The 27,703-nt window shown below is 42.6% G+C and overlaps 1 protein-coding gene across 22 annotated transcripts in view; it reads left to right on the top strand.

Annotated features, from left to right (window-relative positions):
- TRPM3 (transient receptor potential cation channel subfamily M member 3) overlaps window positions 1–27,703 on the top strand; it is a gene marked incomplete at its 5' end in the record, with an annotated part of 786,868 nt that overhangs the window by 558,769 nt on the left and 200,396 nt on the right. For 15 of the 22 annotated variants that reach the window (XM_080819682.1, XM_080819679.1, XM_080819696.1 and 12 more), the window contains one exon: window positions 5,827–5,998. In XM_080819682.1, coding sequence (XP_080675808.1) covers window positions 5,827–5,998 — 172 coding nt within the window. Of the gene's footprint in view, window positions 1–5,826; window positions 5,999–22,221; window positions 22,297–27,703 lie in introns of all 22 variants that reach the window. The other 7 variants (XM_080819675.1, XM_080819678.1, XM_080819693.1 and 4 more) reach the window with 1 other exon arrangement.

Raw genomic sequence — 27,703 nt, 5'->3', positions numbered from 1 at the left:
CTTGCTAGGCTTACGAGGACGCACGGTGTCTTTCTCTATTTGATTTTCATCTCCTCCTCTCAGTCCCTATGTTCCTCGTTCTCAGACAGAGAGTGCTGCCCACGTCTCGGCAATATCCCCTCATCTCTCCCAGAAACACAGGCCTGATCCTACGAGAACCTTGCCCATCCCTTTTGTGTCTCTCTCTGCAAAGCACAAACCCCATCTTGCCGCCCACTGCCGCCTCTCCTGACTTCTGCATACTCTACAGTTCTAGATGACTCATCTGGAAATAATCTGATCGGCCATCACAAGGATTTCAGTGCTCAGCTGAGCCACTGGCAAAAATGTCCAGCAGCAAAACCAACCATAATTTCCTTTATAAATTTAAAATCAGGCTGGCTCCTCCGTCTTCCCTCTAAATGACTCCCGGCCTGTACAGGAGTTTTAGATGTGTAGATTTAGCTGTTTTAGCTGTGTAGATTTAGAGGAAAGAGTATTTGTGGGACACATTTGCCCAAAAGACTTCACTTCTCTGAGCATCTATAGTTTTGCCTATATGGTAAGCACAGAATGGATTAATTCATGGGAAAGTTTTATCATAGTGCCTGGCATAGAATAAGTGATCAGTAAATCCTCATTTTCTTCCTGCCTAAATTAAAATCATAGTGCTGTTATGAGGGAACAAATGCTTCCGTGTTCTGCCTGCCTGTTACTTGCCATGGGCATGTTGATATATACCTCACTGGGTCATAAGTTCAGTGATTGCCAAAGGCCTGTGATGGATGACTCAAGAACCCAGTTGAGCTCAATTCAATTCTGTTCAGGAAAGGAGTTTCAGGTGAGCCAACTGCCCTTGCACTGTAGAAAGCACTAGAAAGGGGAAGGAGACCCCAGGACAGGAGTGAACCACCTTCGTGTCCTTTTTCTGTGCTACCTTGGAAGAAGCAAATGTACTTTTCAGCACAGGCCGTCCGGACTCAATCTTAGAGGTAGAAAGCCCTTAGAAACTCCAGACAAGTAGTTTCAATGTAATTTGAACATTCAATGAAAGATATTACCTAGGTGCAAAGTTATATGTCTCCTCAAGCCAGCACAGTACTTACCAGGAACATTTCCTCAAGGCATTCTTAATGTGTGAATAAAGGAAGAAAGGAATGTGTTGAAAGACTTGCCCAGGGGCGCCTGGGTGGCTCAGTGGGTTAAAGCCTCTGCCTTCGGCTCAGGTCATGATCCCAGGGTCCTGGGATCGAGCCCCACATCGGGCTCTCTGCTCCACGGAGAGCCTGCTTCCTCCTCTCTCTGTCTGCCTCCCTGCCTACTTGTGATCTCTCTCTCTCTCTCTGTCAAATAAATAAATAAAATCTTTAAAAAAAAAAAAGAAAGAAAGAAAGAAAGACTTGTCCAAAGTCACAAATGAGTAGCTGGAGTAACTAGAATACCCCCCCGCCTAATCTCCTGACTGCCCACTAAGTACTCCTGAATGAGACCAGAACATGTGTGAAAATAGCTAGAAAAACTCAAGCAGGTGTCTTAGATCAGCTCCCAAACGATCCACTTAAGTCCCCCCGTGGGTAAGAAATGTAGCAAACTGACACCAGCACATAAAAAATGTTCAGATTTTCCATGGTGTCTCTAGATCGGTCCCCTCCCGGCAACAAGAATGACCTACAAGTACATTACATCAAGAGTCTTCACCTTCATTAATCTCTCTCTTTTTTTACATTTTTATTTATTTATTTTAGACAGAGAGTGGGTGGGGGGCAGAGGGAGAGGGAGAGAAGCAGACTCCCTACTGATTGCAGAGCCCAACTTGGGGCTTGATCCCCCAACCCCTGAGGTCATGACCTGAGCCAAAACCAAGAGTCAACTGCTTACCTGATAGATCCATCCAGGTGCCCCCACCTTTATGAGTTTCTTAAACATTAATTTCGACTTCATTGCCTCTTTGTTTCTGAGTCAAGATATACAGAGGCCTCAGAACCAGGATTTTACCAGTCAGCCAGTACAAAGTGGTGTAGATGTATTAAAGAGTGCAGAATTCTTCCATCTCGCCTTGAGGGACAAGAAAGGGGCAACAATATCATTACTTAGAGGTATACTGGCCCGTGATACCCAAAGAGTACAAAGTATCTAAAATCCACTTCTAAGAAGATTTCCCATCTAGGTATATATAATTCTGTATTTACCAATAATGAAGCCCTTTCAGATGCCATTCAGCCTTCATCAACCCAGATTCCACATCTGAAATATGAACACGGAAAATTAATTGAGTGATTCTCTTCTTAATTCCTTCAAAGATAGTACATAAGCAGGATCATCCTTTATTCTTAGGGGAGTCATCCATTATGTATAGGCATTAGGGTTTGATGCTCTCAAAAAACAGTGGCTGAGAGATGTGTTAGAGCCATCTAACACGTCTACGAGTCCAGAACATGTCACACTTGTTCTTGCTGTGGGCTCACGTGCACACACACACACACACACTTCCAAAAAAGCCCTTTTTTATGAGCTCTTAACAATGCAAGTAGATGCATTCCCTCCAAAATTTGTCAGAGGGAAGAATTCATTTGTATTCATGTGACACAAAGGCATGACTTTTTTTTTTTTTTGGATTTGAGAAACATAACAGGAAGCTCAGCAAGTCTTTTGTAGATATGCAAATTGTAACTCAAACAAGAATAGACTGCTGGTATGTTTGTTATGAAGAATATTAAGTGGATTTTGTAGGCAAGTAGACCAACATGCATTCCTCTTGAGGTACTTGGGGAGTTCCTTCCAACTTCGTAGCTAATCCACCAATAATTCCAGAGCCTCGCCTTCTTAAATGGCCTGAGAGGAGGTGACAGAGTAAAAACACGTGGTGTGTTTTGCCAACTGATTGCTAATTTTTTTTTCTTTACTTAAAAAGATTGATTCAGATCTCTTGTGGAAAACAAAAGTCTGTGATTTGTCTGTCGTCATATCATTTTGGTCACTAGCTTGCAGTGGGAAAATCAGTTTGTAGTTGATAGAATAAAGCCAAGCTCGAGAAGGAATTCCCATTTATAGAGTGCCTGCTAGGAACCAGGCAAAGTGCCCGGTACTTTGCACCTATAATCTCATCTAACCGGCAGAGTTAAGTGGTGTTCTCACTTCCCTTTTACAGATGAAAAATGTGAGCCTCAGATTTATACAGCAGCTGGCAGAACTCATGGGATTCAGACAGATTTCCATGGCTTGTATGACCATGATTCTCAAGGATATGGCAGATATCTTCCTCCAAGGATGACAGCAAAATAAATTAGGGCATTTTACTTACTTTCCAGTTGTATATCCCCTATTACACAGCAGAACAAAATCTCTGCCAAAATATGACCACCTTTAACTTACCTTCATATGAGATCAAACAAAACGGGGAGCAGTAAGATGAAGAAATTAAAATGCATGTGTGCTACTGTAAACTTGACCCTCTTGCCATGACTGATTCAAAGGAACAGTATTTCCAAAGAGCTGGTACACCATGTTTCACAAGAAAAGAAGGTCCAAACTCAGAAGACTGATGCCCCACTGTCCTTAAAATCCTGTGGGTGAATAAACATAGAGAATGTAGTTAGATGATTTAATGCAGTTCTGTGATTCTCAGATTGTGGTAAGTATGTCAGTTGGCCCAGAATGATTTTCACAACCTTCTTCATTTGAAAATTTCATGTTCCTTGATGGTCTTTAACACTGTTCCCAGGAATTAGAAAGTGTGTTCTCATGTCTTAGCTAGAACAAGTGTCTGGGATTCACTATCACACACTGTTTAACCTCTAGAAAATCCACGGTCCCCTGCCTCTCAAAGAAATAATTTGGGTCTTCCTCCTCCTTGGCATGGAGACTTGGGGACCTGCTCAGAAAATAGTGAAGAGTAACTAAAGCATTTTCTTTTGTCCAAAAGCACAATGCAGAGGCTCTTAAAGGATAGGAGAAAGTCCTTCTGCTAAGCCTCTTGTCTTTCAGCAAGGCATTAATATTTATTAACTTGCACTTTGCTATAGAATGAATGTTTTATAATCAAAAATGAGTAACAACAAAATGGGAATTTCAGCCACAGGCGACCCACTTTTCCAGTGATAAAGAACTCAGGATGGAGTTAGCCAACCACTGTCTCTGTATTTTGGAGGACTCTCGTGCACTCATCTAGACAAAGCAGTAATTGAATACTGCTCCATTACTGGAAAATATCCAATCCATTACTGGAAACAATAATCGGAAAGTTACGAGCTTCCTTTATCACTAAGAGTTAACTAAAATGAGGCTATGAATTAATGTTGTATTAATGCTACATTAACAAATAAGACATACATGAAAAGGAATGAAGGCTATTTCAAAAGCTCAAAATTACACATTTTAAATTTAGATTAGATCAACTCCCAAGCAATTCAGAAAAGAGAGGGTCCCTTTTTTTTTTTAATTTTAAACAAAAACATGCCTGTCTCAATTTTTCCTGTTCATTCATTCACTATGTATTGAGTAGATTCTGTGTGCCAGGCACATAGAAATGGATTTTGAAATCAGAATCAAGATCTAAAAAAAAAAAAAATGACTTTTATGAGATCTCTACTATTAAAGACTGCCCTTACTAAATCACTTTGTAATTTCTTTAGCAAACTATTCAATCTTACTACAGCTTTTCATGGGTGATTTATTACATACTGAAAATGAATGAGAGCGTCTCAACTCCATAATGAATGTACACATCGCACAAAGGCATAGAAATAAAAACCCAGTAGCATGAATTTCTGTCCTGTCAATTTTGATGATTCAGTATAAGGATAACCATACCAGACCTTGTAACAATGAGCTTATTGAGCTTTCCTTTTCATGGTCTTGAGTGGAGTATCTACCTAAATATTTTAGGAGTAGATTTCCAAAATGTCATCTTGTTTCCATCATGTCTAAGGAGTGTGGGCAGGGAAACAAGCACAGATTTTGGAATCAGACCCGGATGTCAGTTCTGGTTTCTGCATAAGAAACTCTTTGAAAAACCCATTTTACCTCCAATGCCATTTCTCTACCTATGAGATAAACATGAGAGCACCCACCTTGCAGGATTGTTGCAAGGAATGTAGATAGTGTCTATAAGGCAACTAGAACTAGCAACTCAAACTCACAATAGATTTTGCTTTTTTTTGGTATAAAAAACTGAAAGCCTTACTCTGTTTGGGATAGTATAATTCACCACGAAATGAAAATAACACAATGACAAACAAAGACAGAGATGAATATTTTGGTTCACGCTCATTTCACGAGACATGTATTTGACATTCAGTATTTCCACTTAAACAAGGTGTCTAATAAGAACAAGGTTGATTTTTTGAATTAACAGACGTTTAGATGACTGAATGGGCTTGACTGAAAAGATCTGCCTGGCCCCCACCCCCAACCCAACCCTACTCCAGAACCATGATGGCTCTGCTGTGCCCATTGGAGTATGGACATTGTGGAGAAGAGAAAGAAAAAAACAAAACGAGTAAACATTAAAATTACTTGTGGTTCATCAGCATATGAAAGATCGACCTCACAATGACACAATCCTTCACATGCCAGTTTTTGAGTGTGATGAGAGCACAAGCTCTAGCTTCTGTATCAAACTTAGCATATAAACATGTTATTCCTTGAGTATGATCTTGCTGTGACTGGGGAACCTTGACCATAAAACTTGCAACCCACAGTGGTGTTAGGAAGAGGATATAAACTGTTTTCACTATACCAAAGAACTGATTTATCCTCCTCTCTCTGTTTCCTCTCTGGCTAGTTCTCCTTTTCATATTTTGCTCACTCTTTCTCTGACTTCCACCTCTCGCTTTTGAAATCCTGCAGGTCGTCCGGCCATATCAGACCATGTCCAATCCCATGAGCAAGCTCACTGTTCTCAACAGCATGCATTCCCACTTCATCCTGGCCGACAACGGGACCACCGGGAAATACGGAGCTGAGGTCAAGCTGAGGAGACAACTGGAAAAGCACATTTCTCTCCAGAAGATAAACACAAGTAAGTAGGCTGCTCTTCCCACTGCTGGGCCTCATGGGAAGCCTGTGGAAAGTAACTACAAGTATACCATGTGGCAATATTGTAAGAACTCGAGCAAGTGTCAAACAGGGACCATTATGTGTCTGCGGGGCCAGTGGTTAGAACCCGAGGAAGACATCCAGGGGCAGAGGACTGGACATGACAGACGAGGGATTATGTGATTAGTGGATTAGCGCTCATTTGTCATTGTCTCATCTAGGGTATATGCATGCAGATACACTTTTGTTTCCAGACTTTTCCTGCATCCTTTACACAGTACTCTAGGAGGAAAGCTACCCTAGAGAAATTGTTTCTATTTGTTTTTTTTTGTTGTTGGCCAGAAATTACATATATATATATATATATTTTTTTTTATATATATATGATATGTATCTTAGTGTGTATATAGATATGTGTATCTATATACACACTGTGTGTATATAGATATGTATATCTATATACACACTACATATATCATAGTATAGATCTGCGTATGCTTAGGAATTTCAAGACAACTGGCATTCTCCAAACAAAAGTACTCTGTGTCCCATTTTCATAAACTTTAATTGTGTCTTAATTCTGTGTATTGATTCATTGTCTTTACGTATGTATGTATTTAGATCTATGTGCATGTTTATGCACACTACATAATCCGTATCTGTGGTGGGTTTACTGAAATTACTCTTAAGTACTCATGTGTTCTATGCTGTATTTAGTGTGCCCACAATTAACTGTGAAAAGGTAACACTGTGAAAACAGCAGTGCTCCCCAAATCACTAAGTAGCTCGCATGTAAATGTAGCAGAGGTAGGAAAGTCATCTACCATCTCTCCTCACAATATTTTAGTTTGTTTCCAGAAAGCAAACATTGAGGAGGATTCGTGGCAAGCTCAGACTTTAGGGATAATTGTTTCTCTCATCAGGGCAACTTGGATCTAATTGATCCAACTTTCAAAGCCTGCAGTTCTAAATAACAAACGATTCTCTTTGGCTGGATAGGTTTCCAGACGCTCAGTGTGCTGTGATTCAGCTTGTCCGAATGGTTGCCCCCTGGTCTTTTCTCTGTATCTGTCTGGAGGGGTTTTCCTTGCCAGAACCACGTTCCTTCCAGAACTGGAATGTTCACCCTGTCAGATCACACCTTCTCTCTCTTACACTTGTTGCCGTCCCAACTCTTAGGAGCTACTCCTGTTTTGTCTTTTCCACAGGGGTATCTAGAATAGTACATTTTGGCCTAGGACTGAAGTCCAACTTGTATTAGGAAATGGTCTTCTATCCTAGAATCCCCAGCTGTCTTTGGAAAGAGAAAACAGGATTATCCCAAGCTAGAAGTCTTTTGGGGGGGGAAAAAAAAATAGAAGAGACTAGAAAATCGATCCAGAAATCGGCAGAGATCAAGTGTAACAGAGCACTCTAACCAATGGGTAGTAGGTTTTGTAGTACTAAAATTGAATTGTATTATAGTAGTGGATAGAAAAGGCAAATGTTATATTATGAGTGATATCTCCTTAGATTTTGACTTTTTATACAGCATCAGGTTAAGAATGAGAACCTCGGTGGGAGTGACCTGAAAGACGCAGGATGGGAGCAGGATAGACAAAGAGCAAATTCAGGGTCAGATTCAGGGTTCCGATGAGGCAAAACCTGTCCGGACCAGGAAGCCTGTCATGGGGTCGGGCACCGGTGGCAGCTGGGCCAGTTAGTCAGTGGTGAGGAGGAGAACTAGGTACATGGTGGTGTAAGTTATACACCCAGCTCAGGGGTGCTGGGGGGCGGGGGCAAACCTGCCAAGTTCTGTCTGCCAAGCTCCATGCCTTACAGGCTGCCCGAGGAAAGGGTGCTGTTTTCCTAACTGGTCATCTTGGAGGGAACTTCTTTTTGTAATTTATCTTCCTGGTGGGGGGGGGGGGTACCTTTCTTATAAAGCTCCCAGAGGCGCTCTCCATGTGAATGGCCTACGGGGGGACCCGGAGAGGCTCCCTTACAGTGACCTGGCCACAATGAGCTGCAAAGCCCAGAAACATGGCATCAAAGAGCAGGCCAAGGCGGGTCAGGATGTCAAGGGTGCTGGAAGAGCCGGGACCCCCTGCACATGCCTCACGCCATTCAGAGAGACTGTGGACCCTCGCTAGCTTACCAAGACAGGTAGCAGCGCACAGAAACATGACAAGTGGGGACCCAGTCGAGGGTCTAGGGTGAAAAGTAGGGGAGAAGCTTGCACCAGGTGCAAAGCTGAGGCACAAGGTCAGAGAAGCAGGCCAGAGACTCTCAAACTGCTCCAAGTCCACAAGTAGGATTAGGTCTGAGGTAAGGGGTGAGCCCCCCAAGTCGGTTAGGTGGTGGTAGCTGGAATGAGGGTGGAGGCAGGGGAGCCACATGGTCATTCGATGTATCGTAACTTATAAACATAACTTTCCTCCCTGCTTTGAGATACTTACTTGAGGATTTGCAGAAACCCATAGCTTCCCATTGAGTAAAAATAATTAAATGGGAGGAGAGGTTAAAGACACCCAGAGGAGGTCTCTGAGGACACAGGAGGTAGAAAGGCTCGGGGTCGCAGTTTGCCCACAAACTGTAGTGACAGACGCCGGGAGTTGGCTTTCACACCAGTTCTGTCCCTGAGCTGAATCTGAGAGGGTCATCACCTTGTCCCAGGTGCCTGGGGCTGTCTCCGATTTGTCCCTAAAAGTCCCATGCTGAATGCCCTCAGCGTGTTTCTCATTAAAGTGCCTTTCCTGCTCATCACTTGGGGGTGACCTGCCTACCACAGTAGCCTTTCAACAAGTCTGTTTCTGACTTAAGTGACATTATCTTCTGAAGGATGTTTTCCTTAAATATTAAGTGAGTCTTGCTCGGGAGAACTTTCAACCCTTTCTCATCTAAATGACAATCATTAATGATAATGTGTCACAAACACCAGTCTCTTCCATTTGTCTCTGCGCCCTGGCCTCCATTATCTCTTCTCTTTCCCGCCCCCCACTCATTCCTGGTGTCAGCAGCCCCTTCTCAAGTATTGTCACTGGTTCCTGAAGGTCTTTGTTTTTAAAGGAAAACCCTTATGGACATAAGCAGTGACCTGCTTTGGAACACTTTTCTACCGGCCACTTGCTAAACTTCAAATTCATGTGCACAGCCTTTTAGGATACAGATAGTTCTTGAACTCCTGTTACAGACTGGTCATGGCTGAGGTCTGGGAAAGCAGCTGTCGACAGTTCATTGAGTTGGACTGCAGAGGGGTTGAGTAATAGGTTAAGTAAGGAAACAAATAAATGCAAGATGTTTGGTAGTAAAAAGAACTGTTAAGAAAAAGAGAGCAGAGGAAGGTATAGGACCAGACCTGCGTGGGCGGGTTTGCACGCACGCGCACCTGTGCATGGAGAGGCTGCTGTAAGGTAGTCAGGAAGGGCCTCTGTAAGGAGGTGACGTGGAAGCAGAGACCTGATGAAGTCAGGGAGCCCACTGTGGGGAGAACATTCTGGAAGGGAGCGAAAGTAGGGACGAAAGCCCTGGGTGTTCGAGAAAGAACAAGGCTTTTGTCGAGAGCTGGGTTTTATTCTAGCAGAATTGTGATCTGGCACATTACAGGATCTCCTTTCCGCTTTAGAACCTCACTCTGGTGCTGTGTGCAGAGAGCACACTGAGGTGGCAGCAAGCTCTCCAGCAGGGAGATGTTTTGGGAGGAATGATGCCGGTGGGAATGAGCGTGCTTTGAAATAGAATGGCAGCAAGAGGGGAAGTAAAATGTGGTCAGATTCAAATATATGCATAGACATCTTCTTAACTGGGCTTTTTTAAAAATATAAAATATATATAAGACAAAATTTACATTTGCACCATTTTCGAGTATATAGTTCAGTGACATTAAGTACATACACATTGTTGTGTGACCGTCACCACCGTCCATCTCCAGAACATTTTCCTCATTCCACGCTGAAATTCTGTACCCATTAAACACTAACACCCCTTTCCTCCCTCCCGTCAGCCTCTGGTAGCCACTGTTCAACTTTGTATCTTTGTGAATCCACCTCTTCTAGATGCCTCATATGAATCATACATCCTAGGATACATCCTGCAGGTAGAATTCAGGAGGACTTGCTAATGAATTGGGCATTCATGGTAAGGAGTAGACACGTCAAGTAAAAGCTGCAAGGCCATTCTTAGCAACACTGGTATATTCTTAAAAGGGGCGGGGGTGGGGAGGAGCTAGGGAGAGCTCCAAAGGAGTAAGCTTTTGCAGGAAAAAAAGGCAGGGAAAATCTCTGGGGAAACTGGGACAAAGGTGATGAGATTCAGTGCACAAAGAAAGAGCTCGGCCTTCAGACATGGCCACCTTCTCCCTGCATAGCAGGAGGGAAGGCCGAGCATATGGGCACAGACATGGGTAGGATGGAGTGTTTTCTGCTGGGATGATCAGGTGCTTCTCTGTAGATAGTTTCTTTATAAAGAAGAGAATACAGGAGGTCATCAGCAAGCATCAGTGTGGAAGGAGAGGAGGGAGAGGAGATTAGGGAGAGCAAGGCACTACAGTTAATGTAGAGACAGGGAGAATGTCGGGACCAGGGAAATGTAGCTTTACCCCACGGCATCCTGGCCCCACCAGATATTCTGGCTGTGAATTTCGAGAGCCATGGATCACTAGGGTTGTGTGTTTTCTTTGCAGCCGTGTTCAGCTCGAGCAATAGAACAGACATAGAACTGGGTTAAGCACCTGCTGGGATTTTGCCTGGCAAGGAAGAGGGAGAGAGAGGCAAGGGAGTGAGGCTGTTTGACTCTGTAATCCTATATACCTATATCCCAGAAGTGTCATCCCTGTCTGTGGACGAAAGCAACGGTGTAGCTGACATTCATAAGAACATAAAGTTCCGACTGCGGTGCAGGGAAGTGATTCAGGGGATTATCAAAGGTGATCCACACCTTTCATTAATATTGTCAAGCACCATATACTAAGTTTGAACTATTTAAATTAAAAAGGTAGATAATCAAAAATTCCTCATATTAAAATATTTTATTGCTATTCACATATTCACGTAAATTGAGGCAACTTAGCACATTGCTGGGAACACAGTAGCTGCTCAGGAAATATGTATTAGCTGAAAGGCTACCAAGGGGCTGCTCTAGAAAGTAGCACAAAAGTAGCCTCATGGGACTTTAAAACCCTAAGCATATCTTGTGCATCCATTTTTATTGTTAAAACATTTCACATACAAAAAAGTTGGAGAAGATTATAATAACCCACCATGACTGTTGCCCAACCTCTACATTTACCAGCCCACGGCCAAGCTTAGAATCTCCCTATACATACCTACCTACATCCTCCTCTGGATAATTTTGAAGGAAATCCAGACAGCATATCATTTCATCCATAAATATTCCAGTATCAAAGCATTTCTCTTAGACTCTGTTTCTGAATTTGTGAACTCTGGTTAAAGGAGTTGACATAGGAGTCAGCATATGAAAGGATTCTAGCATGTGGCTGTCCAGAAACACTGGTTCCCTTCCTGCCCTCTTGGTGGTACAGTGGTCCCCCACCGCCAGGGAACCGTGTCCTGTGTTGATATAGCCTGGATGCCGCGGGTTCTAACTGAGACCAGACCCTCTCATTTGAAACCTATAAGAGTCAAGGGAATTCATCACAATGTGTGTATGTCTGTATATATATTTTTTCTTTTCTTTTCTTTTCTCTTCTTTTCTTTTCTTTCTTTTTTTTTAACCACAAATCAGACCTGGCTCTCCTTGTCAAGGAGGAACCATATATGTCTATAGTTAATGGAAAGATCCAAAGAGAAAAAAATGAGGGCTCAAAATTATGTTCTGGAACATATCATCAAGCCTCTGTTAACATGATTGCTTGAAGAGTAATTGATTTAAAATCTTAACCATTGCAACAATAACCAGAAAACCCTTTTGTCTTTTTCTATATTGTAGAAAGTGTATTCTACACTGTAGTTGTTCCTTCTGCCCGAATAAACAGAGCGTGATGGAGAAAATGGAACCTTTCTTTAGAGATTCAAGCCATCCCAGTGTCTTAGAGCAGTCATGGTGACTGTCAGTTAGGGCCGTTGACTACTGTATTTGGTAGCGGTGTCAGATTTCCGGCTAAACGTGAATCAGTGCAGAATATATCTTACACTTTAAATTTTCTTCTCGTAAGTTATCATTTTATTCAAAAAGGGGATTGAAGGAAGACGAGAGAAATCTAGTTATCTTTGGGCTCTATTTGATTAAAATGTTACTCCTTTGTTATTTGAATTTTGTTTTAGGTTTGCCCAAATGCAAAATTTTATTCAGATTGCATATCTAATTATATTGTGAACATCAACTTAGGCTGTAGGAAATTTCATTATGAGGCTAGAAATTTCTAACTTTGTCATGTCTATGCTCTAAAGTGAAATCTATGTCGGACTAAATCCAGTCTAAGGGATTATGTCCCCGTGACAGTCATCATAGATATGTTTACTTTGTGATATTAATTAATGGGGGTGTCTGGGTAGGTTTAGATTTCCATAACCAATACTTTTGCTACTATTGGGGTTTGCTTGAGAGAGAATTTGTTTCTCCGCATTTTCTCTGCCCCAGAGTAGTGACTGACATTTGAGCATAGCCTCGTCTGATGAGGACACCAGGAGTACTTTTTCTAAAGCAGCAGCTTAAAAATGGGCTTGGTATTTCTGAGTAAACAAGTGGCAGAAACGATGGCAGAATTCATAAAGCATAATCACATTTGGTATTTGAAGATATTGCTATTTAGAATTCTGTAGGAAAAATACATTTTATTATGCAGTCCCTAAGCCAGCACACCTATTTATATATGATTGTATGCTTACTCACCCAAACTAACAAAAATAATAAGAAGAAGAATGTCTTCCAACAGTACAGGACATCATCCCTAATAAATTATGCCTTATTGTGGAAACAAATATATCCCCTTTCCGCCGAGTTATAGGCTCCATGAGCCACGGAACCTTCTAATGCCCAGATTGAGTCAATACTGGTAAAGTCCTATTGGCTCCAAAGGATTTTATTTTAAAAAAGCTCATCTCTATAACATGACACACATCAATTTAAAGCAGTTTGTTCCCATGAAATTTCCATAATCAGAAATAAGTACTCAGGACTGCATCATTGATATCCTATTTCCTTTACCACCATTTGGGTGATAATTCTTAAACATGGCTGTCATGGCTTACAACTAGGGTGACCCGGCCTCCCCTGGGAGGCATTTAAAAATATCAGGGGGCCTCTGGGTTGACACAATTTCTGGTGCTCCCAAATGACATGAGAGAAGAGGCAGGAATGTTAATATTCTGCCTTGGGTAGAACAGTTTCACATGAAGACCTAAGTGCCCCAAAGGCCAATCACATCCCTCAGGAAACACTGCTGCAAATGTGTTTCCATGAGTTTTCTTTTTGTTTATTTGGTTGTTTTTGTTATTTTTGTTGTTTTCCAAATCTTTCCAATAGCCCACACCTGACGTGTCAAGGCCACACCATGATGCTCTATTCTAGTCTGAAGACACACAGAAAAGGCAGCAATAGTGAGCTAGCAATGAGGTTTAAAATCTTTAACAACCGGTGAGGTCAGTGGTTTCCAAAAGCAACAGCTGGATGTCCGCCCCGGCATGCCCTTCCGATCCTAACGTCCCTGCCATTGGGAAGTTCTTCCTTCTGTCTGATTTCGTTGGCTCTGAATCCCTTCTCTCTGGGGTGAGGACCAAAGTCATTGTCTAAGCCCGAGCTCCGGGCATACTTGAAAACTACAAATGGACTTGAGTTGACCTTTCTGCCCTAATGGCTATTAGGAAGCTGTTATTCATTTGAAGAGACACACTGACTTGCTTAACCGGCAGAACCAAGACTCACGAAGTAAATCAGATCAGTATTTCCAACTCAGCGGCACCCACTCTTGAGTACCACGGCTTTATGTTTCAGGCTCAGTGACTCCAGAAATGTGCTTTGTGCCACGAGCTCTCCTGTCAGAGTCCCTGAGACTCAGAGAAAGCCCACAGCCCACGGTTATTAGCTGGTGTGGGGGCAGACACAGAGATGGGGCTGCTTTACCCAGAGGCTCCTGGAAAGCCTACTCAGTAGAATGCATTGCAACGGGGAATGTGTTAATAAATCAAGGTTCTAGTAGAATAAAGAGTTTTAAAATTGAATACAAAGAGAACTCTAATTTTTAATCTATAAATTACCGAGGATCTAGGGGGAAGTAAGGGAGCAGGGCAGTAATATAAATCTTGAGTGAGTGAATAAATCCATGATATAAAACTCCATGAGGTAGAGCTTTTTAAAAATTCACATTTCCTTTCTGGTGTGTATTTCTCACTTCCCTGGACTATAGACTCCTTATATGTATTATTTTTTTAATTGTTAAATTATGAAGCCACCTTACCCAGGACATTTAATGTAGATTGTCCAAAGAGTACTGTTGACTTCCTCAATTGATTACCAACCTCTCGGACACCCAAACTAATGATGTTAGGCCTAGCAAATGCTCAATAAAGAGTTGCCGGTTGGGCGTGAAAGAAATTTAAGTGATTTGGTTCAGTCCTTTATTATAAGAAATGGGTGGATTTACAACTTCAAAACAATTCCAAAAATATTTTAGCAATGGCAGCATCATTGACGTAAGCGTATAGTTTTCCAGGAGGCTATTTTAAAGGATTGTAGTCATTTATATATAAATAAATAGTATATCCTAAATACAACACATATTACTTATTTTATTCTTATTATGATTGTTAAGTCAGTCTCATTTCTTTGTATTTGTGCCAAATACAGAGAGGTCAAGCCTGACGTGGTTAACAATCGCACAGAGAGGGAGACGGGCATATGGCCAAGGAAAGCTGTAATGTACGAGTGACATAAAAGCTTGTTTGTTTGTTTGTTTGTTTTTCGGAGAGTTTTCCATTTTGGAGTAGGTTAGCTATCCATACAGTAAGAGGTTAGAGTTGGTAGACCATCGGGTCCCTTGCCCACAGCTGGCATTGCAAACCTAGCGTGACTTTTTCCCACTGAGCCTTGATTCAGCTCAGAACCATTTTGCATTCATTAAGACACGGGTTCTGCTGCCGTAACAAGGACTCAAAACACTGGATGCCTAAAAGAGACAGGATTTTTTTCCTTATTTTCATGTTATTCTGAACAGGAGTCCAGATTAGTATAGTGGCCTCATGGAGTTGAGAACTCGGATTCCTTTTCTTTTGTTCCTCTAGTCTCTGTCTTCATGGTCCATGGGAGCTCCCCATCTCTTCTACTTTCAAGCCAGAAAGAATCAGGAAAAAGGAGCAAGGGAACATTACACCCTTTCCCTTTAAAGTCACCATGAGGAAGTCATACAAACCATTTTGGCTTCCATCCCATGTGGCACTATTTGGTCCCATGTTCACACCTAGCTAAAAGGGGCTGTGAAAATGTAGTCTTTATCCTAGTCAAATACATCTCGAGCTAAAATCCCATCACTTTGAAGGAAGGGGAAAATAGATACTGGGGTATAGCCAGTAGTTTTTGCCATCTCTTTTCAGATTAGCGTTCCAGATTGTCGTTAAGGCATGGCTGGAGTTGTCACCTAAGATAAAAGTTATCTGCCACTCACAGAGGAGATATGCCTGTTACGGTTCCAATATGTTCACTGGGGAGCCTTGTCCATAAACAGTTCCTGTAGTGCAGGCTTCCTACCCTGCTCTTTCTCTCTCTACCTGTGAGTCTTTCCGTGATCGGTAGTTGCAAAGTCTTGCGCTAGATCTGGAAATTGCAATTTCTGCTTGCAACTGGATGGAGACAAGATTGTCTAAAATTATATAGCTTATCTTGGACCATTCTGGTTTCATTAACTTCTTAAGTTAACTATCTCAGGTAGAGCCTCTATGCCTCAGAGTAACTGCGGACACTGTGCTATGCATAATGCATGTATAACCCGTAATGGGTCCTTAATGGAGGCACAAATTTTGTTACACATCATTTGGTAACATTTTAAATCCCAAAGTATTAAAAATAAATTGGAAAGATTCCGTGTTTCCATGATGCTGTACTCTTGATACAAATGTTTCAAAGATAAATCCTGGAAAATAATTCTCATGTGACTGACACTTGGCTGTCACCTTGGTGGTAGGGAGGAGGGTGGAGATTGGTCAGCCCCTCAAAGCCATAGGTTCCCATAGGAATTCAGCCCTGTTGAGAGAAAAGGACAAAGGAGCTGTCTTAGGGAATAAGAATATGCCCTCTGCGCCATCCAATCTGTTGAGGAAACATTTGAGGAGACCTGATGAGCAGAAGGGTTTCTCAGGGACTGAAAACCTTCTTATGCCAATTATCCAATATGATATTCCTACGTTTTAATAACCCCTAAGTGATAACTAATAATATGGCAAGATACATCCGAAGGGCTCTTAAAATGTTTTGAATGTCAGTAAATACAGAATAGAGACTATTTGGTGACACTGACAGTTACAACAAGATTAATTCACGAAACTTCTTACAATAAATAGTGAACTGGATCACCTTGTTTTAGAGACCAAGATACGCATGTCCTTGTTCATCCAACCGTAGTTAGTTTTTCTTTTGATTTTAGCTTGTGTTATTCAACAAAACCCTAGAGGTAAAGCTGTAGACAGTTGGAATTTCCCTTCTAGCTTCCTAACTGAATAGAGGTAGGAGGATCTAATGCCTTACAGATTGGATGAAGCCGCAGGCAGGTGCTTTGAAAACAAACCTCACCTTTCCTCTTCAGATACTCTATATGTGGAACTGTTACTTTCCTTGGTTTCTGCCTACCCTGGTATCTTGTCACTTCTTCTTTTAGTACTACCAAACTCAGAGCTGTCGTGACTCATCCATTCACACGAGCTAAGCTGCTGTAGAAAACAAATTCAGTGCTTAGAAGCGCTGTTAGTAAACATTAGTTCAAAAGAAAAAAATGGCGAAGCAAAGCAAATAGTTGCAACCATGACAGAGGGCTAATTTCCATAATACACAAAGGACACCCACAAATCCAAAAGAAAAATTCTATAAAAATGGGCAAGATATATCAACGGGAGGATCACAGGGAAGAACGTACAGATTTCCTCACTCGAAATTAAAAAGAAATGAGAATTACGACGGTGAAATGTATTCAACCTATTCGTTGGCAAAAAACAAAGTTTACAATTATCTACTGTCAAGAAGGGTATATAGAAATAGGCGTTATTGTGTGTGCCAATGTGGGGAACCTTATTTGGAAGATAATTTGGCTACCTCTATTAAATTTTAAATGTGCTTACCTGTTAGCCATGTATTTTTACTTCTACAAATTTATTCTAGTCATATTTCGTATAGTATTTTTGACCCAAAGATTCGTGAGTAAGTGACTAATTAAATTTTATGTAAACATATAGCAAAATACTTTGAGGTTATGAATAATGCGCTAACTCTGTTTGGGTTCGTATGGAAAGATATCCAAGGGTATTTTTTTCCTAAGTTAAAAAACCTGTTGTGAAACAGTACAACTGTGTGTTTGTGATTACATGTATGTTTATAAAAATGTTTAAAATATATGTGCATACTTATAAAGTATCTGAAAGGACACCGGTGAATAATTATCAATCATAGCTTCTTGGGGCACCTGGGTGGCTCAGTGGGTTAAAGCCTCTGCCTTCGGCTCAGGTCATGATCCCGGGGTCCTGGGATCGAGCCCCGCATTGGGCTCTCTGCTCGGCGGGGAGCCTGCTTCCCCCTCTCTCTCTGCCTACCTCTCTGCCTGCTTGTGATCTCTGTCTGTTAAATAAATAAATAAAATCTTTTAAAAAAAATCATAGCTTCCAGGGAGTGAAACCTGAGTTGGTGGAGGTAAGATGAGAACTGACGTGTTCCTTGTATACCTTTTAGGTACTTCTCAATGTTGGTTTTTACAATGAGCAAATACAGCTTCTGTAGTGGAAGGAAGAAAAGAAGGAAAGGAAGAGAGTAGGGAGAGGGAGGGAGGGAGGGAAGGAAGGAAACAAGGAAGGAGGGAGGAAGAAAAGGAGACGTTGAGGGAAGGAAGGAAGGAAGGAAGGGACGGACGGGGGAGAGAAGGAAGGAAGGAGGGAGACAACCTTTGGAAGTCGTCTGTCTATCCATGTAATGTATGAGTGCAGAACCTTCCTCCCTCAAGTGTGTGTATATATCATTCTTGACCTCTGGGTAAGGAGCCAACCTCTGCTCCCCGTGTTTTCTCTCTTACTCAACTGCCGGCGATCCCGTGCTTCATCCAAGAGCATAGAGTCAAGTCAGGAAACCTAAGAGAAGAGGCTGGTTAAGGACACATCATACAAAATAATATGTCCAATCATATATAAAGGATGGGTGCAAAAATTATGCGACTGGGTTGCCTGGGTGGCTCATGTTGGTTAAGCATCTGCCTTCAGCTCGGGTCATGATCTTGGGGTCCTGGCATCCAGCCCCCTACTAGGCTCTCTGCTCAGTGGGGAGTCTGCCTCTCCCTCTTCCTCTGCCCCTCCCCCTGCTTGTATGCTCACTCGCTCGCTCTCGCGCGCGCTCTCGCTCTCTCTCAAATAGACAATTTGTTTTTTAATTATGAGACCAATGTAACAGATTTGATGCCTACATTGGACAGTAGCTGAAATCAGAAGCAAAATTATCTTCCCTGTTAGGACTTAGCTAATGACAATACAACCTAAATTTATTCCCAGGCCTTAGCCATAGCCAGACATCCTAGTATAATGGGGCTCCTGCAAATGTCCTCCTTTTACATCTCTACTGTGAGTCTAGTTCAGCAGAGCTGGAATTGTTCATTTTCCCTTCATTATGCTCCTGGCCACCCCAAAGTTCCGCTCCCCTCTCCCAGGGTCCTCCTCCCTGAGATGGAGCTCGGTCACCCGGTAGCTCATTCCATAGCTGTTTCGTGTTAAAGATCGTGACGCTCACGTGGAAGAGTGGCTCCCGCTATATTCTTTATTCCACCACCCCTTTAAGATGCTTCCTATGGAGCCAAAACATGGACTTAAAGTTCTTCAGCTCTTCAAAATGTAGCAAAATGGGAACGTCAGATATCTGTATCTGTCATTTACAATAAAGAGCGATCGCTCTGTTACATTTCCCCTCGACGGTGCTTCTATGGCGCTACCAGTATTGGCTCGTGCCCCTGCGCCTGTGACATACAGAGCACCGCGGGACTCGCAAGACAAATAAGGCATAGTTGTGCGCTTGGAGAATTAGGGTTTTACAAATCGGTGAACAATAACTAGTGTTCAGTGCTATTCTAAGCAGTTTGCAAGACATCATGATTTACCCCTTACGACAACCCTAGGAAGTGAGTACCACTGATTATCCCCACTGACCAAAAAGAAAACTGAGGTCAAGTGACCGCCCCGACGTCCGACTGGTCATAAGAGGCAGAGCCAAGAAGTCCGCCTGCGTCGGAACTGCCACCACCGGGCTGTTTCCGCTCGGGACACAAAGAGCTGCTTTATCGTGAGCAGCAAGTGTTACGTGCCCTTTAAGGACATGAACTATGACAGGAGTTCAGAGGAAGAGTATTTCTTGGTGGAATGTTCAAGGGGCTATGCGGCAGAGGTATTTTCAGTAAGATGTTGAGGGGTGGGACGTGAGCGATGGTTTGCAAGCCACGTGGGTGAAAGCTTCGGACATCCAGAAACCGAGGGCCTGGCCTGCGCTGGAACTGAAATTGTTCTACTCTCATTAACTTGTTTAGCCTATCTGGTTGCATTATTTTAGCTGCAAATCTAAACAAAGTCTCTCTAGACTTTGTTTAAACAGCCTAGCGGTTAGTTTTTTAGGGAAGACAAATAACAAGATCATAAGGAAAAGATACATATGTTTCATTGTTTTCTTTTTCTAGATACTCCTCACCAGGCAGGTGCAAAGATAAACCATAGAATAATATGTGATAACTGGGATATAATTACATATATAGAGACGTACAGATGGGGCAGGTACAGAGCTGCTCATTTCATGGGTTCTATATAACCATATATATACACTATTATCATATATATACACTATATATACAACTATATATACACTTTTATTTATATATATTTATACAGATATTTTTATATATATGTGTGTGTGTATATATATATGTGTGTGTATATATATATATATATATATATATATATATTTCATGTAGTTCATCACCTTCATTTTCCAGGTAGGATTGCCCCCTTGGAAACCATCACATATCCTGCCCCTTTTCCTCCGGTGCATTAGCTGGCACAGATCTCAGCTCAAAACACCACACTTCAAGTCTGCTGCTCAGCATAGTCAATGTGTTCCTTTGGGAGGTACTTTTCTTACTCTATTTAATGCAACACCAGGGAACTCAGATCAGGAAAGGTTCTCCATGTATCTCAGCAAGGAGTGAAAGCAGGGTCCTTGGTGCATCAACCTCATTGGAAGCAAAATCCTTGGCCCTTTATGTCCCCATTTTCCCCCTTGAGACCACTTTTTCCATCATGCCCAGAAGGGTAATCAAGGAAATAACGAGACAATTGGAGTCACAGTCAACCGATGCCAGATGGCTGGACATTTCCATTCTCAATCACGCCACAAATCTTCAATGAATCTGGTTAATCTTCACTAAAACGTCATTTTAACTTTTGTTTGTTAGAGTTTGGTGTCTGGAAGGAAAGAAGAAACAAACTGAAAATACCACGGTGCTGTTCACTCTGCAGGGAAGACAGAGCTCAGCCAGTTGCGTGCTTGGTTCCATAACCAAATGCTTGTGCTGAATTTCCAGGAGGGCTTGTGTTGTTGTCTGTTTGCAGCTTTGCTCATAGTGTCTAGCCAGCAGTCTAATTGTTGTACACAATGGTAGAGTGGCCTGGGGAAGCGTATGCTCCCAAGTTGAATCTGTGTTCTCAGGAACATGCTAATTGGTAACTTTCTGGAAAATACACAGTAGTTACTCTTGGCTTATTATTTTATAAACTATTAAGAATCCAAAGGAACCAACCCTTACTTTTGTGCTTCTTTGTGTTTTGCCCACTGGATACATTCTCACGAAAAGGCAGCTCAGCCAGGTTGTGGACGGTTAGAATCACCAAGTAATATTCCAGAAAAGTGGGTAAGACCTTACTGTGTCTCTCACCGACCAGCTACCTTCTACCCAGCCACCACCCCCAGTGAGGCTGCTTTAGAAGTCTGGCTTGATCCTAGGAAGCTGGGGCCAGAAGACATAACTTGAGGATCTGGGGGCTTCCATAAATGTCATTTCTAGGGAAGAAACAAAGAGGGGGCAGAAACAGCTGTTTGTGGGATTGTCCTCTGAGGCCTAGATTTGAAATGAAATACTGAATCATCTTAACCCGAGCTAGCTTCTTCAGTCAATTAACAATTCCAGAAGCAGGATATTACAATTAAATTTACCTCCCAGTCTGGGATAATATAGCGAAATTAGTAAGGAAACCTATTATAATGAAATGGCCTTGGTGACTTTTTCTGTAGATAGATACATACACGCATACATGGAAGGAAGGAAGCAGTAGATACATGATATGGATAGATAAGGTATATATGGCTGTATCTATCTAATTAGTCATTTTCTTGGCAATAAGAGAAAGAAAAGAGTGACAAATGGGGGAATTTTTTCAGTAAATAATATGCATGTTGACTGACATATCAGCATTCATTTCAATTCCTCTTTAAAAGGAAAAGAAGTTAAGTCCATTAGCCAATGGAGGGGAAAATATTCCTTTTAGGTCAAAAGTAAGCCAGACACCTGAAAACAGGACACATGGCTCCAAAAAAAACAAGACAAGTGTCTTTAAAAGGAGAGAGGGGACAATCGTTTTTTGCTCCGTCTTGGAAAACACAGAGCCAAATTCATAATTATGATTAGAATCACTATAACAACTGCTAGTGTTTCTTGAGGATTTACCAAGGGCTAAGCATCCTTAGGAGTACTCAACACGCATGCCTTCTTTAACCCTCTGACCACCAGGGCAGTCACCTAGGCTAAAGCACAGTCACAAGGGATGCTTCCTCCAGCTTAGGGGACGCTGGTTTGAAGGACCCCACAGGTGAAGGAGTGATGAGACGCAGTAGAGCCAGTGCAGAGGGCTGGTGATGCATTGTGAAAGTCTGAATGTGCGACTCAGATTTCCATTGTGTGCACACATTTATAAATTGGGTGAGTCCGTCTTCTGTAATAAAATGTGTATTCAACCACTGGGTTGTAGAAATTTCAAAGATTTTATTTTTTGACAGGATGCCTGCCGTTTTTCTCTCTTGACTCCCGCTTGTTTTATTCATTTTGGGGTAGTTGCCAATTAGACCCAATTGGTAAGTATAATTAATGGACAATGTGAATCTTCTCTTAAACCCCAACCAAGAAAATTAACCATAAAAACCATTTGTTTCCTTTAGATATTCCTAACGCTATCTCTCCCTATGGCTGTTGTTTATCTCTTTCTTAGACTTGTAGCCACATCGGAGATTAGTAACTCTCTATTGTTTATCATCGGAAAATCCCAAGTAAGACAGGGAGGAGGGAGATAAGCATTTCTTACAGCCCCCATATGTTCCTGGCACCATGCTAGGCATTCATAGGTACTATCTGTCTTAATACTCACAGCAACCTTTCAAGGTAGGGATTATTATCTTCCTTTTTTATAGTCAATGAAACAGCATTTCAGAATAACCAAGCCCTTGTTCTAAATTCAGTTAGTGGCACAGAGTGGCGCAAACCAGGCTCATGTGATTCCAGAACCCTTGCTCCTTTCCCCCTACATAAGGAAGGGTTATTTCACTCAAAAAGACACTCCCCTAAAATCTTGTTACCTTGGAGGGTTTGGGGGTTATTATTTCATTCAACAACTATCAAAACATGAACTCCGTGTCACACACGGGTAGAACATTGGTTCAGTTGGAATTCATCAGCAGCAGAACTTTGGGCAGAAGACAGTGGTTAGTGGCAAGATGGCGGAGGAATTCACAGGAGCAACAATGAATGAGGAGGAAGTAAGGCGGGGTGATGGCATGGAGGGTGGGGTGAAGAGAAACAGAGAAGCTCCTGATCGTGTACCCATGGCTACCGTCTTTCTTCATGTGACTCGTGGACTTCCCTTTGTCATCCTATGCCTGAGAATATATGAAGGAGGCTGGGAAGGCAAAGGGACGTTCAGTTGTCATCACTGGCATCTTTGTTGATCATTGCACCATCTTCAAATGCATGGGGGTAACCATGACATGAAAATTTCCATCATTGAGCCCATAACTGTTCCATGAGATCAGTAAGAGTTCTGTGGGTTAAGGGTCATAGCAGAACTTCATCCAGGGAGACCTGGAATTAAGAAATAATGAATTTATATTCCCCCAGAATGACAACCCTGGGTTCAAACCACATGACTTGAAAAGGATGTTATTAAACTTCCTCTGGGCGAGTTACATGTATTTCAGGGACATTTCTTTGCCTTCTGTGGATGCTCTAACCTGTTCAGCCCAATCATTTGGACTTTCTACTACCTGTAGACCCAACCAGTCAAGTAAAAGACCATCCAAAATATGAATATCAAATTCATAATCACTTCACTTTGGACCCTGATGACCTGCCATTTTTCAGTCGCTCTCAGCTGAACGTGTTGTTTGAAGTTCTCTCTGCCTTTTAAAGAATTTTCCCTCTAAAAGAATAGGTTGTGTGATGAAGACAATGCCACGTAAACATCTGCCCTCTCTTCATCTTTTGAAACGGCCTGATACAAGTTGGCTGTCACTGAAATGTTTGTCATGGTACTAAAAAGTCCCTTTGTCAGTCAAGACAATAATGGAGTCAAAAGAAGGATATTGGGGATGTAGAATTAATATTAGCAAAACCTGTTTCTAGGTAGCTGCCTGTCTTGTTTATCTGACCCATTTTCCAGTTCAAGCTAGGAGCCTTTTCTCTTTTAGGAAGGCACTCCTTTACGCATTAGAATGACTTGTTCAGGGCCTGGGGCAGTTCCTGTAAACAAATGAGTCCAACTGGGGAACTATCACCATTCCATAAGATCTCCTAGGTTTTTTTAGTTCAGGGAAGGATGCTGAGATCTCTTCAGATTAGAAAGATTTGCGTTGCAAATATTTGGCATTTCGGTCTCAATGTCAGCACCATCTGCTGTTGTCGGTCAGATCTAATAGGTTTACTCTCCTGATAACATAGACCTTCTTAATGTGACCCAATCCCTTCTGGTTTCCTGGCTAAAGAAAAGTCTTTCCGTTTCTTTTCGTCTGTTGTGTTTCTAGTTTCTCCTTCCATCATGCATTGTGGATCTTCTGTTGCACCCATCCCAAGCTACTTGCAGTTTCCCATAAATGACATAATGACATACCTCGTTGGATGTGTTTTCCGCCTGTTTTGACATTTGCTGAAATTCCACCCTCTTCCAACTCTAGTTATTGACAGAAACCTACACTCCAAGCCTCAGCTTGAAAATCTTCTCTTTGGTGAAATCTTATCATAAGACACACACACACACACACACACACACACACACACTGTGATTCTCGTAGGCTCCATTACTCACCCCATAATCCCCATTTCCACACTGTGCGAGCGTCCATATAAGAGGCCCTGTCTCTTCTGACCCAGGGCTCATGTGCCTTTGCCTGCCTGCCCCACCCTCTGTCACCCGCAGATTGTGAGCTCCTGGTGAGCAGAGCCTGTGTCCTCCTCATCTTTGTCACCCGGCAACCCCAGCACAGCACCTGGTATGGGCAGGTCAGTGCGGAATAAATGTTTATTGTAAACATCAATCCATGTTTTTCTGGCCTTATTTTTAGCTCTGATTTCCAGCCTGACATAAAGATGTAATAGAGGAGATGTGGAAAGCTACAAAGGAAGGACTCCTAATAAAGCAGTAACACGTAGACAGACTCAGGGAAGAGAAACGAATAGGGACATGTCCTGGCAAAGACCATTGTGAACACCTCAGACTGTCGTGAGCATGAATGCTTGTATCTTGGAAGTTTGACTGTGTTCCTGTTGACTCGTGATTCTTGTTAAATCGTGGCCACATTTAGAGAGTCGAAGGATATGTATTTTTTGTAGCAGCCAACGCCGTGGTGGCTTCTTCATTTCCATTTACACAGAAAAAGACATAAGTATTGATTTCTCCCTACTTATTTAAAGTGGTAATTGCCTGTGGCTGCTTTTCAGTCTAGATTAGGATCCACCATTCAGTAGAAATGCGTCGCTAACTTTAGAAAGTTAGGCAAACATGAAATAAACATCAGAACTTGTGCTGACTGAGTACTTTTCTGCCATAATCAATGATTTTACAGTGGGATATATTTAGAGAAGATAAGGTATCTCATTCTCTAGGAGTCTTTAAAAAAAAAAAAATGAGCTGAGATTTTAATTTGCTTGTAAGGCCAGAGAATTTGTCATGGGACCCCCTACAGCCCCTTCCCAGAATTTAAAATAATCTGCCTCTCCCTTCGGACATTAGTTGGATCATTTCAAACCATTGAAACTGATGGCTATGAAACTGAAGTCAATTTCAGATAGGCTTGAAAAGTGACCAGAAATAGGGCTCCCGAGGTGTCAGGAATAAAATGGCCAGAGGTTCTAAGAGAATACACATCTTTTAATCTCAGACCCTCTGCGAAAGAGATTAACCCCTAAGGGGGGGTGGGGGGAGAGGAAAATAGAGATTTTCTGCCCGAATACCAGCCAAATAGGCAAACAGTTGATTTTTTTTTTTTTTTTCCTTTTCTTTTCTGGCATCCAGAGCTGAAACAAACAAGCAGCTCTTCCCCTCAGTGAACAGGCTGTCCCTGTTCTGTGAGGACACCAGATTTCAAAAGCTGCGTGGAGTTCCACATGCCACCGCGCTGCGGGGAAACACTGAGGTCCTGAATCTCAGGCAGAGGAACCAACAGCCCTGGTTGGCTAATGAGCCTTGGCGTCTTGGCATCTTGGTGTCCACACGGGGTTCTGTGGGCAATTCCTGCTGGAGTGAGGGAGGATAAAAAAGCAAAACAAAACAAAACAGGTGCACCTTTGTGCTACCAAGGGAGTGAGGATCCAAGAGTCAGCTTTTCTGGTCATCAGACAAATCCGAGCTGAACCTCTCCTCATTAGCCGCATTGCTTCCACCCAAGAGGGAGAACCCAGGAAGTGAGGACCGACTCAGATGCATATTAGGAAATCATGGGGGAGATTCTGAAAAAGACGATTAAGCATGACGTGCCACATCGGGAGTTGGGGGAGAGGGAGAGAGTTCTCATCCTTGAATTTCCATCTCTAGATTCGGTTTTCATGGCGGGCACCGAGCAAGATTTGTTCTCTCCACTTATTTCTTTCCGTTATTCAAGTAATAAGAACGGTTGTAGTGACTATGAATTATGCTTCATAAACTTAGGTATGTAGGAAATGTCACATAATAAAAATTTTCCTTAATTCAAGTAAGTCCAGTTCCAAGCCCTCTTTCCATCTGGTTTTAGTGAATTCGATCTCAGTCTTTATTAGGTCTCTCTCTCCTTCCCCACCCCGCCCCCATTCCCCTCCCACTTCTCTCCTTTTCCCCCACTCCTTTGCTGTCTGATCCCTCTTTCCCCTCCTGCCTGATCTCTCTCTCGGGCTTATAGCGTACCTGGGAAATCGGGAAGGGGCTTCTTGCTTTCCCTCAGCCGAGGTCGCTATTGCTTCCTTAACCACCCAAGCCTCTGTGGTCCCTTCCAGGCCAGGCAGAAAGAAGCCTCTGGAGCTGCAGTGCTGAGAAGAGCCCCAGGGTGCATTTCACGGCAGCCCCCCTCAGGTCACATGTCCATGCTCATTGTACCCTCCTGGAGCTTGCATTTGGGTGGAGGGAAGCAGGAAATAAATAAGTAAAACAGGTAATATATTGCATAGTGTTAAGTGTTAGGGAAAGAAGTAAGGCAGAGAAGCCAAAAAAGGGAGCACAGGGAGGGAGCTGCAGTCTTACAGAGTGGTGGAGGAGGCCTCACAGGAAAGGAGACACTTGAATGAAGACCTTAGGAAGGGAGGGAGCGAGTTACGGGACATCTTGGGGAAGACCATTCTAGCACAGCAAAGAAAAGGCCCTAAGGGGGGAATGTGGGCAACGTGATTAGAGAACATCAGGAGGCCTGGATGGCCATGTGGATGGAACAGGGAGGAGAGGAGCAGGAAAGGACTCTGGGGAAGGAACAAGGGGCAGATCCAGGGAGGACGAGGGTAACAACTTTGACTTCTATGTTCACCCTGTACGGAACAGTAACTTGTAGAGTTTTGAGCAAAGGAATACGTGTTCTTGTATGTTTCATCAGCATCGCCTTACCTACTGAGTTGAGTAGGCCACACAGGGAGCGGGTGTGAAAGCGGAACCACCAGTCAAGAGACCATGGCAGTAACGCAGGCAGGAGCTGGAGGTGCTTAGACGAGGGGTGGCAGCAGTTGAGGGGGTGAGAAGTGTATCATTCAGGCTATAATTCAACGAGGAAAGAGCAGACAAGATTTACCATCAAATTGGCTACAAGTTGTGAAAGGGAAAAGATGAGTCCAGTTATAGGGGACTGCCCAGCAAGAAGAATGTGTTGCCATTTATTCGGACGGAGCAGATGGTGGGGATGGGAATGGCAGGCATGAGATATCAGAAGCTTACGTTTGGGCATGTCTGATATAAGGCATCTCACAGTCCATGTGGTGATGTCCATAGGAGCACGGTTGTGCAAGACTAAAGTTCAGTGGTGATTTTCTGTCTGGAGATGT

Source organism: Martes martes (genome assembly GCF_963455335.1).
Source record: "Martes martes genome assembly, chromosome: 12".
Classification (NCBI taxonomy): domain Eukaryota; kingdom Metazoa; phylum Chordata; class Mammalia; order Carnivora; family Mustelidae; genus Martes; species Martes martes.
Note: the sequence above shows the minus strand (reverse complement) of the source record. Positions and strands in the feature narration are given on the sequence as shown.